The sequence below is a fragment of the Mesocricetus auratus genome, unplaced genomic scaffold (genome assembly GCF_017639785.1).
Source record: "Mesocricetus auratus isolate SY011 unplaced genomic scaffold, BCM_Maur_2.0 Super-Scaffold_15014, whole genome shotgun sequence".
Lineage (NCBI taxonomy): Eukaryota > Metazoa > Chordata > Mammalia > Rodentia > Cricetidae > Mesocricetus > Mesocricetus auratus.
In genome coordinates this window covers 80871356-80887513 of record NW_024429186.1, presented here as the reverse complement: position 1 = coordinate 80887513, position 16158 = coordinate 80871356, and the positions used below count along the sequence as shown (strand labels likewise).

At 40.3% G+C, this 16158-nt stretch overlaps 1 protein-coding gene across 25 annotated transcripts in view; it reads right to left on the bottom strand.

Moving 5' to 3' along the window:
- Positions 1 to 16158, bottom strand: part of Hdac9 (histone deacetylase 9) — an 888277-nt gene that overhangs the window by 409433 nt on the left and 462686 nt on the right. For all 25 annotated transcript variants that reach the window (XM_040743251.1, XM_040743249.1, XM_040743250.1 and 22 more), the window contains one exon: positions 495 to 736. In XM_040743251.1, coding sequence (XP_040599185.1) covers positions 495 to 736 — 242 coding nt within the window. The remainder of the gene's footprint in view (positions 1 to 494; positions 737 to 16158) is intronic.

Below are 16158 nucleotides of genomic sequence, written 5' to 3'. Positions count from 1 at the left end.
CAAGGAAGAATTTATTTTAACCTAGGTTGAGTGCAAAACAAACAACAGAAGAGGGCTGTTTCTATTCACAAGATGATTTTACCCTTCCTGATAAGTGGTGCACACTGATTCCTTAGCAGCATAACTTGGGACCTTCCAGGCTCGTGGTTCTTGGTGGAACACACAGGAGAGAGTACCCATGAGAATGGGAAGTGCCTGTCACTCCCAGTGAGTCTATGAGTAAAGGGGAATAGTGGTAGAGCTCTGCCAACAACAAAGCCAAGTGCTTACCAGGTACTTACCCAAGTTTCCAACTAGTCCAATCACAATTTCCCTCAAGCCACACATCCGTGCCTTAATCACAGTGAACATCCCCCTCAGTGCTCCCAGGGGTTGGACCCTGTCAGCGCTCCCATGTGTTGGTGCCCGTCAGTGCTCCCAGGGGTGGTCTCATGCCCACATTGTGGTGCAGATGCCCTGATTGAGAAGGTCAGAGATAAAGACACATTTGCTACCTTGATGTGCTCCTGAAGTTGAGCCTGATGCTGCCGGGTCAGGTTCTCATGCTGCTTCTGAAACTCCGCTATCAGGAGCTGCTTCTGGATGTGCTGCTGCTGTTGGATAAGAAGCAGCTCTTGCTGCAGCTGCTTCTCACGCACCACAGGATCCACCACGGGCATCATCATCCTCAGGTCTGTCCTTAGGTCTAAAGGTGAGATGGGCTCCAGGCCCATCGGAACCTCGGACTTCACATCCACTGGAGACACAGGGAAGAAGACAGAATGGGGGATGAGGTTTGGAAACCAGCATGCCGATGTTCAAACATGCCAAGAACAAAGAACACTGCAACTTCCCCAGCACTTGTAGGCGTATGCATAAAGGAATGGGCACAATTACGACTTGATACTGAAGGCAAATGTGTTTTGTACATAAGTTTTGGTTAAAGGGTCCATGGGTTAATTATCACTCAGTAGTGTGTATACCTCTCTGAATCTTTCCACAATTGTCTGTTTTGAAACAGATGGATTCAATTAGTAGTATCAAAAATCATTCATAAACTTTATTGGACAGGACCACTTAACCAACGTAAGTCACTGAAGACCAAGAAATGCAAGATGAAAAAAGATGTCATACAAAAAGGGAACTTCTGTCGCAAGTCAATTCGTGGACTTAAAAAAAGTTTTATGTTCAAGGAGAGAAGAGAGTTCTACCTTAAGTTAAGCGTGCAATGCAATACATCTGCATCTCCGTCACGCCTAGGTTAGAAATGGGGAAAACATACATCTAAATTTGGATAATGGTGATTTAACAACTGGCCACGCCCACACAGGAAGAAAGTGAGAGCCTCCAAGTGCCTCAGTACTGGTTTTTAAATAGTAATCATTTAAATTGTGGAAACCTCATTCTTAAACAGGAGAGGAAGAATCATGAGGGAACTTCAGGTAAATATTTAATCAACCAACCAAAGGACAAAAAGACCTGATGACACAAGTATAACTATGGAAACAATATCTAAACTTGTAAAATAAAATTGTATATACAATATATGAAGTGTTTAGCATGATTTGAGTAGAAAAGCATGCTGTCCCCGAAAGAGAGTTTTAAGCAGGAAAACCACAGTCTGAGAAGCTCTCAGATGGTGGCTGTTCATGGCTAATGTCTCCTCTAGTTTGTCAGTGCCCATGCCACACGGGTGGGTAAACATTCTGAGGAATACATCTACCCTAAGGAATCAGGGAAATTTATAACTACCTGAAACAGGTCAAGTTAAAGACAATGGATCTTTTGGAAGCTGAGGCTATACCTCTTTAAAATTAGGGAACCACTACTCAGCTCTAACAACCAGCATAGACAGAAATAACTAGAAATTTTAATTGCAAAAATATTTAAAACACTTTAACTTTCTGAGAAGCCTAGGAAAATGGTTCAGTAAGTCAACCATGACGTGCAAGCTGCCGGGTTTAGCCCCTATTCTAAAACCTGATGCTTGTTACAATTCCCATGCTTGCACAGGCCTGAGAATGCTATCACCACCACCATACCTCAGTTCATTACCATTAAAGCAGAGATAATTATAGGAACAATAACTAAAGGCTCACATGAGGGCAGTCTCTCAGTCCAGCACACCCTTCAATAAAAAGTTTTGGTTTTATCTTTTCTATATATAAAAATGGAAATTTTCTGTACATTAAAATAATTCTCCAATAATGATTGGCTAGCAGATAAAAAGCAAATAAGCGACTCTTGAAATAAAAAGGTGATTTCTATAAATACTAGAAAAAAACAATTTAGCAATGAAAAGCACATTCATTGGTGAATAATGCAAACCATTAATGAAACATCACTATATAGTTACTAAGAATTGTATGTATGCACATGTGTGTATGAGCATGCATATGTATCTACCTGCATAATTCCCCATTTTATAAGGTAAGAACAGGACTGAATTATTTATTGATAGCAGTACTTCCAATTGTATAAAACTGTCAAAAATCATTCTACAACTTGAACCATGAGGCATTAAGCATTTCTATCAATTGATTTAGGTTGCCAGCTCTAGGAATAAATCAAACAGAGACAATCCTAATGAAGAAAAAACCTCAATACCATATTGCTACTTGAAGCTTCTTTTTTTGTTAACCTCATAATCACCAACTACAAGGAACACCCAAATAAACTATGCCATATCCATTTGATTAAAAAATGTAGTTATGGGCTGGGGAGAGAGATCATTTGATAAATTCTTGCCTTACAAGCATGAGGACACTAATTCAGACCTACATTTGAACAGTTGAGGATGGCGTTGCATGCCTGTAATCCTAGTACTGGGGAGGTGAAGAGAGGTAGTTCCTTGAGGCTTACTGGCCAGCCAGCCAAGACAACTTGTGAGGCCCAGGCCAGTGAGAGACACTGCAGTAACTGGGGAATAGTGCCCAAGGTTGTCCACTGGCCTCCGCAAATCTGTGCATGCGTGTGCATATGCCATCCCAGACACATAAGCATTCACACCCGTATGCTCTAAACATAAATCCATACAAAGGAAAATATTATAATTCTTAAAATCAGTAATAAACTCTTATTTATAATACAATAACCAAACTGTATGAACCTTTATGTGCTCTTAAAATATTAGACACAATTATAAATGTTGAGCCTCAGGACTTGGGAGGAAAAACGGGACAAAAATTTCAGTCATAACTACACATGTACACACCCGCACACAGAGTCATAACTACACATGTACACGCCCGCACACAGAGTCATAACTACACATGTACACGCCCGCACACAGAGTCATAACTACACATGTACACACACGCACACAGAGTCATAACTACACATGTACACACACGCACACAGAGTCATAACTACACATGAACACACCCGCACACAGAGTCATAACTACACATGCACACACCCGCACACAGAGTCATAACTACACATGCACACACCCGCACACAGAGTCATAACTACACATGTACACACCCGCACACAGAGTCATAACTACACATGCACACACCCGCACACAGAGTCATAACTACACATGTACACGCACGCACACACAGAGAGAGACAGAGACAGAGGACAGAAAGAGACTTTTCAGTCACACTAGTCCACACATTCTGATGCAAAGGATGATACAGAAGACGGTGATGGCAGTGCTCTGGGTAAGAATCTGAGTGACTCTCCTTTTCTTCAGCGTCCTTATTTCTCAAAATTACTAGAAATACTCATCAGTTCTACATGTTCTACATCTATGTGGGTTTGCAGAGCCCAGATTGAAGATTTTCCAGTTTGTATTCTATGCAGATTTATGAATTATTTTCAGGGCTTAAAGGAAAGCTCCCAGTTACCCTCTTTGGAGTCAACAAGGCCTCACATGGAAATGCTCATGAGGGCCAATCGCATACTGCACACATGTGTGAGTGCATTCATGCAGATTGGTATACATCTTGCTTTGCTACCATTGGCTGTTTTTCAATGTGTATATCAGAAGTTTGCACTATCAATACTGCATGTAACAATTTAATGATGATGGGGAAATGATTTACTAACAAACTATGGTTGGACAGACAGCAACTTCTTATGACATTACCCTTGTGACAAGTTTGAAAACAAGATGGCCAAGTAGGTCTCTTAGCTGTAATGAGAAGTGCAGAACTTCTAGTCAAGACTTTGGAGTGATGTGAGAGTTGGAACATAAACTTAAAATTTTTATGAATCCAGCCTAAAGCAATGCTGTTAACACTACACTTCATTTTCATCTTTAACAGGCCAAACTGTAGTCTTCAGTGTTTTTCATAGAAATCTTAATAAGCAAAAGTCAGCACAAAATATAAAATAATTCAAAAGACCCTTGAGATTTCTTTATTGTTCATAAAGTATAAAGTCAAACCCTTGAACTTATTCAAACAAACAAACAAGAAAAAAGATAAGGAATAAAATCCCACAGTGCTCTGAAACAGTCATAGTAAATCTCAAAGGGGAATTTGACTCCTTAACCTGCTATCCCAACAGAAATGATTGTGTCTAACTGCCTGCTTTTGTTCAGAGACTAATCACTAAATTGTGAAAAATCACCCTCAACTTACAAAAACTGCCCTTGATTATAAATAATTGCCCAAGACTGAGAAAAAACGGCAGGCAAGACCCCAGTCTTTGGTCCAATTTATCCAGCGGTGATCCACATTCCATTTGTCTAGACTAAATATAGCAGCGCTTAGACAAGAAGTCAATAGTGCTTGCAGAGAGGAGGGCAAAGCCATGACGATTTCATCCCTCGTGAAGAGGAGTGGCAACCAGCAGAGGCAGGACTCCAGCTGGTCATCTTTGGCCTGCTGGGTTCGTCCCAGCTCCCTGAACAACAGCTCATCCCTGTTTCTCACACCCATATCACTGCCCTTCTTCCTAACTTTAGTAGCCGATGTGTTGTGGGTGACAAAGGTGCTTCTTATCCCAGAAGGAATGTGGGTTTTTTCCTGACATCTTTGCTGACAGTCTAAGGAGTTTCCCAGGAACAATAAGAGAAATATAAGACCTGGGCTGAGTTTCAACAAGTGACAGTCACCTTTTTACACAGAATGTGAAAGAAAGGGCACTCTGGATAGCTGCAGTGTTGTAACCAGAAATGACCAGTCTACAAGGAAAATGTAACCATTGTTTTTAATTAGTGGATAAATAGAATTAGCTCAATGGTTAAGAGCTAGCTATTCTTCTGGAGGACCCTGGTTCAAATCCCAGCACCTCCATAATGTCTAACAACCACGTGTAGCTCCAGTTCCAGTGGCTATGACACACTCTTCTGGCCTCCACAGGTACTGCATGTGTGTGGTTCACAGATATACATTTAGGCAAATATCCATGTAAAATGATATAAACAAATACATATTTGAAATAAAGTAAATACATTCAAACATATATACATTATTTTAATTTTTCAAATGCACATGTGGAATATTTTCACACATATATTATCTATCCCTAATTATCATCTTGTAAAAACCTATTTGTTCTGTGTCCATAGGTCTGTTTCTTTGATAGTTTCTATCCTGTTAATCAATAGATGCATATTTTTCAAAATAATTTTCAGTTTCTACAGTAGTCATGAATGAGAAACCTCCCAATTCAAAACCTGAAACAAAATCCTAGATTGTGTGTTTGTCTGTGTGTGTTTGCATACATGTATGTATGTGTGTGTTTTAATAAGTACAGTTGTTTAAGCAAAATATGTATGCGTATATGTTTGGCTTAATTAAACTTCTAGGAAAAATACATTTTTGTCAGTACCTGGGCCAAGGCCACAGCTGATTCCAAGTGTTAAAGCAAACCAAACAACTATAAATCTGTCTCAGTTCTTTGTGAGGTTGTTAGTTAAGGATGAGTGAATGGGAACATTCCTTCTGTGTTTTAAAGCAGGACTCTGGTTGAGACTTCATCCAGTGGCTCCACCCATCTCAGAATCTTTCAAGTGAATAATCTTGTAAATGGAAATATTTGACAGAATTTTGTCCATGTACAACCATCACTGTGGTTGAAGACATAGTTTAAAACCTCGGTTGCACACACAAAATATTAGCATAGACATTCAATTAGATTCCTCATGCTATAGAATGATTGCCCATAAATTACTGGCATGTGGACGTAAAAGCTGAAATATCTAAATCCTGGAAGAAGGAAATGTTTTGATCACGCGTGTTGCATGTTCCTTCCCCTGTTCCTCCTGCACACACAGAGACCTCTGAGAATATGGACATGCTTCCTGCCACCTGGGAAAGACCACCAGATCTGTTCTTCACAACCGCAACACCACCCCATCAAATAAGCAGGCAATAACACTAGCTGGGAAGAATTTGTGGAACACTACTTCAGTAGTATAAACAGGGCTAGCTAAAAGACAACCCAGAATTGTAGCTGGAGTAGACATTTTTACTCACTAGTTTCCATCCTTATCGCTCTTGGTTGCAGGTTTCAGTTGCTGTGTGGCAGACTGGTTCTATTAAAACACATTAACACATGTTTGTGCTGCCTCTTCATCTCGAAATTTTGGTCAGCACTTAGAACTGTGACAATCCTACCTAATCACAGAGGGCTAAGATTATCATCTGTCTATGCTATAATGCCTTGTCTTATTGTTTCTGCACTTTTTGACCAAATCAAAATTGGTAAGGAGTAACTTACAAACACCAATTAAGAGGTTACTGGGTTGAAAATCACTGTTTATTGAACTCTGTACTTATGCACACTATTCTACTTAACCTTTCTGCACAAACATTATAGATCATGTGGACTGTGTAAAAGCTGATCCATGAGTCAAGAACTATTGTCTTTATTCCAAACAGTTACTTCATGGATAAGATATAGGCTCTACCCTGAAGAATCTTAGAAGCTTTGCTCTGGTACACACCTGACTTTGGAGGGTTCTAGGAATCTAGTTTCACCATGTTAATTATCTTACAAATGGTTAGACTTTATCTTTCAGTTTACTTTTCTCCTGACAACGAATCTGGCCTTGGAGCCCTGGCTGAGGGCCATCTTATAATGTAATAAACATGAAGAGTATAGGTGCCTGCATTCCTGACCATGTGACAGAGCCTCCAAGCTGTCTACAGAGCATAGCTACTGAGGAGGAGGTCAGAGAACAGAAATCTGGGTTTGTTCTTGATGGTAAATGGCCAAGAATGCACAAAAGAGAAGCCCATCCTTGGGTCAACAGTTTCTTTCCATAAGCTTCCAGGAAAGAAAGATGGAAACTCAGCCAGGAAGGCTGTTGAGCGTCACTGGCTGGAAAGGTGGTTCTACCGTCCAGGACAAACAAGAGAAAAGGTCACTTCTTTGTGCTCTTCAGAAGTCACTATCCGGGTCTTCCAGCTTCAGTGTTCCAAAGGCTGGAAGCCACTTCTTACAAGTGAGCAGGCTGGTTCCTCCAAAGCTTTTTATTGAGTTGGTTTCTATTGTCGTTCAATGCATCTGTGTGCTATGGCTGGATGTTCGTAAACACTTCTTTTCCACCAAAATTCACCACAGCCAGGTTTCTCAGCAGCTTTCACACCTCCTTTCTACGTTTACCTCCTGCCACCACTTCCAGAAGCTGAGCCACAGATCCTAATGTGGCTTTAAACTGCTTCTTAACCTGACATCCTCTTTCCTAAACATCGGTTTAGTTCAGCAAACTTTCTTTTGGAGTATATTCTAATCTTCTGCTAAATGGAAAGGCAAGAAAAGTAAGATGTATGATGTGACCCCCCCTTGTCATTGCCAGACCTCACTAATGAGGTTCATTTGATGTGGGTTTGGACAGAATGGGGCAGAGTGGTTATGTTCTGCGAACAAGATGAGGCATAGCTGGGCACACAGCTGCAGAAAATGTAGCAAGCTATTCTAGCACGAGGAGTAAATAGGACTAAATTAAATTTCCCTTGTCCTCTTCTGTGGGTATTAACATCTGATGCTTTAGAGAAGAAAGGAACAGAACAAAATTTGGTATGCATGGTAGGAGTGACATGAAAGCCAGGGGTGCCAGACTAGAAGAGAAGGGTCTCCCTCTATACTGCCACACCCCTACCCCCATTCATCCTGCCAGCTCCATCATAATAATGAATTAAAACTCTGGGAAATATGAAGGGTGATGAACACAGGTAAGATTCTGGGCTTGGATAGATAAGGGCAAGTATTGAAGTCTTCTGCTGTCTTCCATCCTGTGAAAATTAGTTCAAAGCACCTTGACATTTTCCTTCTCCAAGGAAACATGGCTGAGTTTTACATGTCCTTTCCTCTTTTATCCCTTCTATTCTTTGGCTGTACCTCACCGCGGGCCTTGCCTGAGGGCTGCTGACACATGGTGCTGGGTCCTGGTCCCTTTTCTCAGGACCTCCTTTCTTCAGTTCAAGCAAAAAGAACCGGGGCTTCCTCATTGGATTTCTCTTCACCCCCCCCCCATGATCTCTTTCGTTTGTTGCTTTCTATGCAAACACAGGTTCCTAACGTTAGCTCTAAAGGCGGCACTATTCACCCCACTGTCCTGTCCTCATTCCCTCTGGACCCATCCTCTCAACACCACACACTGAAAAGCAACACCCGCAAATGCTCTCTTGTCGGCTAACCATATTCAAGCCCAGAAACCAGCTACTCTCCCCGTCACCAGGGCCTGTGTCGCTAAAGAAGCCCTTTCTCCCTGTCTCTGGAGAAACCCTGTGGACCTTTGGTCTTCAGCTACAAGTAAAAGGAGAGGCCCGGGTGCATGCCTGTGATGAATTAATTAATTAATTAATGAGAAGATGAAATGTACAAGAGAACTGTGTAAATATAAACGTGTACGTAGCTGTACGACTATAGTCACAAATGACAATACACACTGGGAAAATTCTAGAACAACAATGTATTGGGCTTTTTGATAATTTGAGTTCCAGATTATACCAAGTCTTTCCTTAAAGTGCTGGTAAGTGAATAAAGTCTATTATATGAGAAAAACAAACAAGTATTCACACACAATATCAAAAGGTTTCAAAGTGATATTTTGCATTTTCTAGATTCCATATCTCTTAAAAAGTGAGACACCCATCAGCTGAGGTAGGAGAACCCATAGAAAAGTACACCTTACCTGTTTATACAGTTTGTCTTCATACAGTTATCAAATATAGGTTTTGATATGTTCTGAATTGCCTAGCAGTCATACCTAACTCAAGACCCATAGTATATTAGAAAATTACCCAAAAGTGGAGCAGTGTAAGCTGAGAATTTGTTTTTATTTCCAGCTTGAAGGAAGAAATGTGTGTGTGTGTGTATGTGTGTGTGTGTGTGTAAAATCCTACATTCATCCATTAAAAATTCTTTGAAATTTTTACATTTTACTCCCTTGGAGTCTTTAGACTCAGAAGTAATTTTTTAATGGAAAATTAAATGTATTAGTTGGAATGCCTAATACCAAAACAAATAATTTAAGGAACTAGTAATATCCTTACTTTGACAACCATCCTGCCCAAATTTTATTTTAGGAATGGTAGATATCACTATCTTATTTTGTACTGTTAGCATTTAAAATGATAAAGGATAAATAACTTACCAAACATTAAAAGGACAATTTTCATTAGAATCCTGTAAATTAGTTCAGAGAAGTACAACTCTCCCTCACATAGTTGTGATCAAGTCAAGAATATCATTAGTTTCTCGAAAAGTACTAATACATGGCATAAATGCAAAGAAAATAAATTCAAATGGCAATCTTGGCTTTGATTTGCTGTTCTCTTATTTCCCAGGGGTCTGGACAGGAAACGAAAATAACCACAAATGACTAAAATATCAGTAGTCCTTGAAATATCAACATTCAAGCTAAAGCAGGCAAACTTTTGAATCAAAGGCTTTGCTATTTTGATTTACTTAATTCAAACTCCCTCTCTGCAAATATGCTTTCGAATTAAGCAGTCATAACAAACCATAACACAAACGTGAATTGCCAACTAATTTGTAGAGCACACTTGATTCTGTCTATGCAAAGCAAGTACACAGCTTTCAGCTCAGCAAGAACAAGAGATTATTTCTAGTCAAAACTGAGTGACCATGGCCTAATAACACAGATTGGGCTTACCCCAAGTTCCATGTTCTAAAGTGGAAGCAGTTTAAACCATGAATCAAGGCACTTTTAAAATACATTGTTGGAACTACCAGAGAGTCGGTTATAGCAAGAAAGGCTGCCATTGGCCCCAGATGCTGTCTGATGACAGGCTTAGCTTTCTGTTTGGTGGAAGCTGGTGTTCTGGTAAGTTAATAAAGTCCCAAAAGGCTTATTCTATTAGCAACAGGATGTCAGTTATGATACAGAGATGGCTACTTGGGGTCTAAAGTTAGCATGGGATAAGGTAATTATCCTCTGCACCAGCGGCATACCGGTTTCTCTACTGCAGATAGTTTTCTTTTTAGGAATTCTCATTGGCAGTTCTAAAGTTATGCAATGCTTGTTAGTCTCTTGCTGCCTAAGAATTGCATAAAAGATTCATTGAGCCCTTTGTACCATGGGGGGAAAACCAAGCCTGTTTATGTCACTTTTAAAGTAACAGGAACTAAGAAAATAATCTATAGCACTTTGTAATTTGTATAAAATTTAATCTGATATAAAGGCCCAAACAAATGAAACCCAGAGGAGACAGGAAATTTTAGTCTTTTTAATGGGTAACAAAACTATTAATTTGAAAGAGTTCTTTATTCAATTAAACTCAAATTTCTTCATCTAAGATTGGGAATAAGATGACTCCCTTCCAAAAATACTGTAACAAGAGTAAGACAAACTCCCATTATTCATGTATCTGTGCTCTGTGAAACTTATATTTTCAGATACAGAGTGACATTTTCAAATGGCTAAAAAACATCTTCCCTGTGGAAACCTGATATTAGATGCATATGATACCCTGGTAATGACAAAACTTAGTGGATTATATGGCATAGGCTTTAACTTGATAGATACTGCGTGAATAAATGTCTCTTAGGAGATACTCTCTCTTGAGCATATATGAACAGGCTGTACTTGCTTATTCCACAAATAAACTCATTCAAAGTGTATTTTTATCATTCTATCAGAGTCCCATTCTTGACCTGGGGAGATATTCTACTGGTAAAGTGTGTGTGCTCAACAAATATAAGTACCTGGATTCAATCACTAAGACCCAAATAAGAAGTCTGGGTAAAATACTGTGTCCTTGCAATCCCAGGGCTGCAGAGGTGGAGATGGTCAGACCCCTGATGCTCAGTGGCCAGACAGCTTAGCCTAATTGGCAAACTGCAGAACAGTTTCAAGACCTTGTCAAAAAGATAAGGTAGATAGTGCTAGGAATAACATCCCTTTGCCTCTACATGCGCACACACATACATGAGCATGTGAATACCCCACACAACTCTACCCACACACACATATAGAAAATACACATCAGAAAATAACACATATCTTAGAAGAATATAAATGGGTGCTATCTTCATAGATAAGACAAAACCTTGCTTACAAGAGACAATTACTTTGAACTAAAAAGAAAAAATATTCAGTATATTCTCAAGATTTCAACACCTAAATTTTTTATTACTTTTTTATTTTAGAAGAACTCATATTTACATATCAATCCCCCCAGTTCCCTCACCCTCCTATGCTCCGTAGCGACCCCCCAACCCACACCCCACCCACTCCCCAGGGATAGTGGGGCCCTCCACAGGGTCCATCACATCATTTGGGGTAGGGCCCACGCCCTCCTTCCCATATCTGGGCTGCAATAGTATTACTCCATAAGGAATGGGCTCCCAAAGTCCTTTTGTGCTCTAGGGATAAACACTGGCTCCACTGTTAGAGGTCCCATAGACTGCCCTGACCTCCTAGCTGGCACCCACATTCAGAGGGCTTGGTTCAGTCCAATGCTGGTTCCCCAGCTTTACGACTAGGGTCTCCGTGCTCTCACTAGGTCAGGTCAACTGTTTCTGCGGGTTTCTCCAGCACAGTCTTGGCTCCTTTGCTCGTCCCTCCTCCCTCTCCACAACTGGATTCCAGGAGTATGGCTCAGTGTTTAGCTGTGGGTGCCTGCTTCTTCTTCAATCAGCTACTGGATGAAAACTCTAGGAATGGCAACCAAGGTAGTCATCAATATCACTATAGGGGAAGGGCATTAAAGGCATCCTCTTGACTATTGCCTAGATTCTTAGTTGGGGTCATCCCTGTGTATCCCCTAACATGTCCCATGTGCCAGATCTCTCTACAAACCTATACTGACTCCCTTTATCAAGGCATCTCCTTTATTGCCCTCCCCTATTCCTCCCCTGCTCCAGTCCTCCTGTTCTCCTCCCCCTTTGCTTCTCCCCTTCCCCCTTCCCACCTCCCTCCTCTCTTCCAGTTGCTCCCAATTTGCTCAGGGGTTCTTGTCCCCCTCCCCTTCTTCAGGGTACCATGTATTCTTCCCTTGGGGTCCTTATTGTTTCCTAATTTCTCTGGTGGTGCAGACTGTAGGTTGGTAGTCCTCTGTTCTATGTCTAATACCCATATGTGAGTGAGTACATACCCTGCTTGTCTTTCTGTGACTGGGTTACCTCACTCACCTAAATTTAAGACAATATACTATAATGTTTAAGACACACAGGAAAATGAACATAGAAGTGCTGTGGATTTCGACACCTTTTTTTTCAGATTTGATCCAGAAGTCTTTCCCTTGTCTCCACTGTACTCTCTCACTCCTAGGGAATGGAAATAGGGCTTCATCCTCAATTCTTAGGAATGTCTGGTTATGATGCTTCTAACAAGCAAGAAAAATTTACTCATCTGCATGTTTTCTTCCAATAAAGCCTGCTTGATCAGTTGCAGCAGATAAAAATGTCGTGAGTGCAAATATTTTGAGGAGACAAGAGGAGAAAAAAGTCCCCATCCTTTCTCTCTGTGTTATCCAGGCTCCACAGGATTCAGACTGAACACACTTCTCTGTGGGGATATTCTACATTTATTTTGTTAAATTCAAACCAAGGACAATTCATGCCCCTGATGTTTCAAATAACATAAAATTGTAATCATATAAGAATAATTATAGAATTTTAAAAATATTGTATACATTTATACTTTTAGATAAAAGAGAATGATAAAAACAAAAAACTCCTGGAGTTGTGTGATTTCAGACTTGGCCAAGCCAACTTGATGGGCAGCTATAGTCATGGCACACAACTTTGGCTCTTAACAGAAACACCACTGCGATTATCAGGAAGCTCGTTGATTATGAGTTTTAAAACACGTTAGCCCTCAGGAGTCCTGTATACTAATAAAACCTAGCTTCTTCAAGTTTGTCTTTCTAAATTTGGGCAAGGATGGTGTAAACTGCATGATGCTGTGGGAGAGTTGGTTTTCCTCTTAAATCGTGGCACCCATACACAGCTCTTACAATGTCCCATACACAGCTTTGAGTGTGTGAGTGTGTTCCAAAAGGAATGCTCATCTGTTCTTTAGGATGTCATGAAGCTGTGCTTTCCCACAACCTGTCCAACAGATTTTATTGTGACAGTCCTTCACAGATAAGAAAAACATAAACCATCAAGCAACTTGGTCAAGGGCACAGGTACCAAGATGTAAGCAGGAATTAAACACACGCCACCTGCTTCTGAAACCTTGCTCCTTACATCTCCATTCGAGTCCTCCCCTGCCCTCCAAAAACAGTGTTCCTTTCCCTTCACAGTCTTTGAGGTAAGCATGAACGTAGTGCAGGGAGAAGTTTTTTTGTTTAAGTATTACCTCTCTTTATTTTTAGAGGTGAAGAAAAGCATTTGCTTGTACCTGGCAGTGTATTCCATAGGGAGCTGCATTCTTAAATATATCTCTGCATATTTTGACACATCTGTGTATTTTCAAGAAGGCTTAACACATCTTTTTTGGCATGCATATTTTAATGCTCTCTTAAAGAAATAATTCTGTACTTAAGAATTCCAAATATAGGACTCCACCTTTTATCTTAGCTTTTATAGAGCTAATACTTTTCTATATTCTGCAACATCTCACTAATTTCTCCTTAGAGCCAGTGTCTTACCATCTCCAGGCTGATTCGTTGGCTCAGAGGTAAAGACTGCCTCTGAATGACGTCATCTTCGCTACTCCATTAACCAAATCCCATTTGGACTAGTAGAGAGGCAGAAGTATGGAATCTTAAATAACTGCAAGCAATGCTAATGAGGTTTGAGTGAATTACTCATAAATTTCAGGGTTTCCTTTTCAACTGAAGAAAGTAGTAGCAAAAAATTAGTGAAGCATCTGTTTTTTGACAGTGTGAGAAAGGACTTGACAGGGTAGTCTTTAGAGGCAGATTATTTCCTTATTCTAATGATTTTGCTTCCCTTCAACTCTTCCAGTGTTCTATAAGAGAGAGAATCACTGGCCATGAAGAGACATAACCCAACAAATAGAGGAGGCTCTAAGAAAAAAATGCCTAAAGCTGTCAAAAACGGACTTTTCAAATATATAACTATAGATCTGTTCATCAAGTAAAGATAACCATATTTGGCGAAAGAAACTGTAATAATACTTCATGTGGCTTCCCTTTAATTAAACTGTGTTTAAGTTTCTATTTCGGTAGGTCTCACAGTCTCTGCTTCTAGAACTAGCCTGTACGGAGCAACCTGCCAGCAGAGACTGCATTTGCACATTACAGCAGAGCCTCAGGATGACTGGAACGAACCTGAAGTGGAAACTGAGCATCCTCTCATCGATATGCAACTATAGAGAACACTAGTGTGGAATAGAACTCCTAGGGCTAAAGTCAGTAAACCATGGTCCCCGAGACAACCCCAGTCTCACGAACTTTGATTTTTCATTTTTAAGCCTGAATCAGTAAGCCTACACTTTACATATTTATGTGTTCTTCTATGTGAGGGCACAATGTGTTTGTGTGGTGCACAAGGGGGTCAGAGGTAAATATCTGGTGTTGTTTCTCAGGTGTAAACTACCTGGACTTGTTTGCTTGCTTAAAAATTACTTTTACTGTGTGTGTGTGTGTGTGTGTGTGTGTGTGTGTGTGTGTGTGTGTGTGTGTGTGTATTGAGTCTGCATGAATGCCTGTACCTGTTACCTATAGAGGCCGGAAAAGGGCATGCCATACGCTGGACTGAAGTTACAGAAATCTGTGAGCCACTGGGTGGGTCCTAGGAACTGAACCCAGGTCCCCTGGAAGAGCATCCAATACTCCTAACCTCTGAACTGTCTCTCTAGATGCCATCTTGTTTTTTGAAACAGTCTCTCACTGGGACCTGGGGCTAGCTAATTAGGCTGGGCTGGCTGACCAGGGAGCCTTTAGGATTTGTTTCTCTTGATTTGTCCACTTCTAGAATTGTAAGTGTGTTTCATGATGCCCCACGTGGGTTCTGAGGTTAAATTCAGGCTTTCCTAAGTGGGTGAAAAGATTTTGAGAGAGAGGCAGAAACAGAGATACAGAGAGAAAAACTAGAGGAGGAGAAAACAGCATCTATTTTATAACATGAGACATATCTAAAATGCATATTTTGTTTACAAATGAAGTTTCATTGGAACACAGCTAGTCATATCCATTTATGTCCAAGGTCAGAACTGAATGTTAGAGTCAGTATGACCTCCTAAAACTAAAGTATTTATCACTAACCTTGGCAGACAAAGCTGAAAGGGAATCCACAGCCAATTATTATTCTGACACTCTGAAATTCCCTAGTACCTTCAAATTTTCATGCTACCTATGTACTTCACTGGTTTAATGAAGAAAGCTAAACATTACCAGGGTTTAGCTTTATCCTGCATGATACAAAATTAGCAAGAAATATGCTAACAATGAAATCTGTGTATGAGACGCTCTGGAATTTTCACTGTTGGTCCATTAATTCTCGATTTTATTGCTTGTTCTTTACTCCAGCACTTAGCTGGGAACCACCATATAAAGACCCATAGCATTTTAAAATGACTAATGTATGCTGAACACCAGCATAGAGTTCTTACATAGTTTTCACAACGGACACAGGAAGTCTTACAATTCAACTTTAATCTTATTTCACATTTACAGGGCAACAGTGAGCAGCACACAGGTGACAGTAGCTTGGCCAATGTCACCTTCACTCTAATTTACTTCTATTATGTGAATATCTAATGTGGTTGATGCGGAGGGCAAATACATCATGATTTTGTGGAGACATTGTCTCTCCTTTCATCTTTTTGGGCATAAA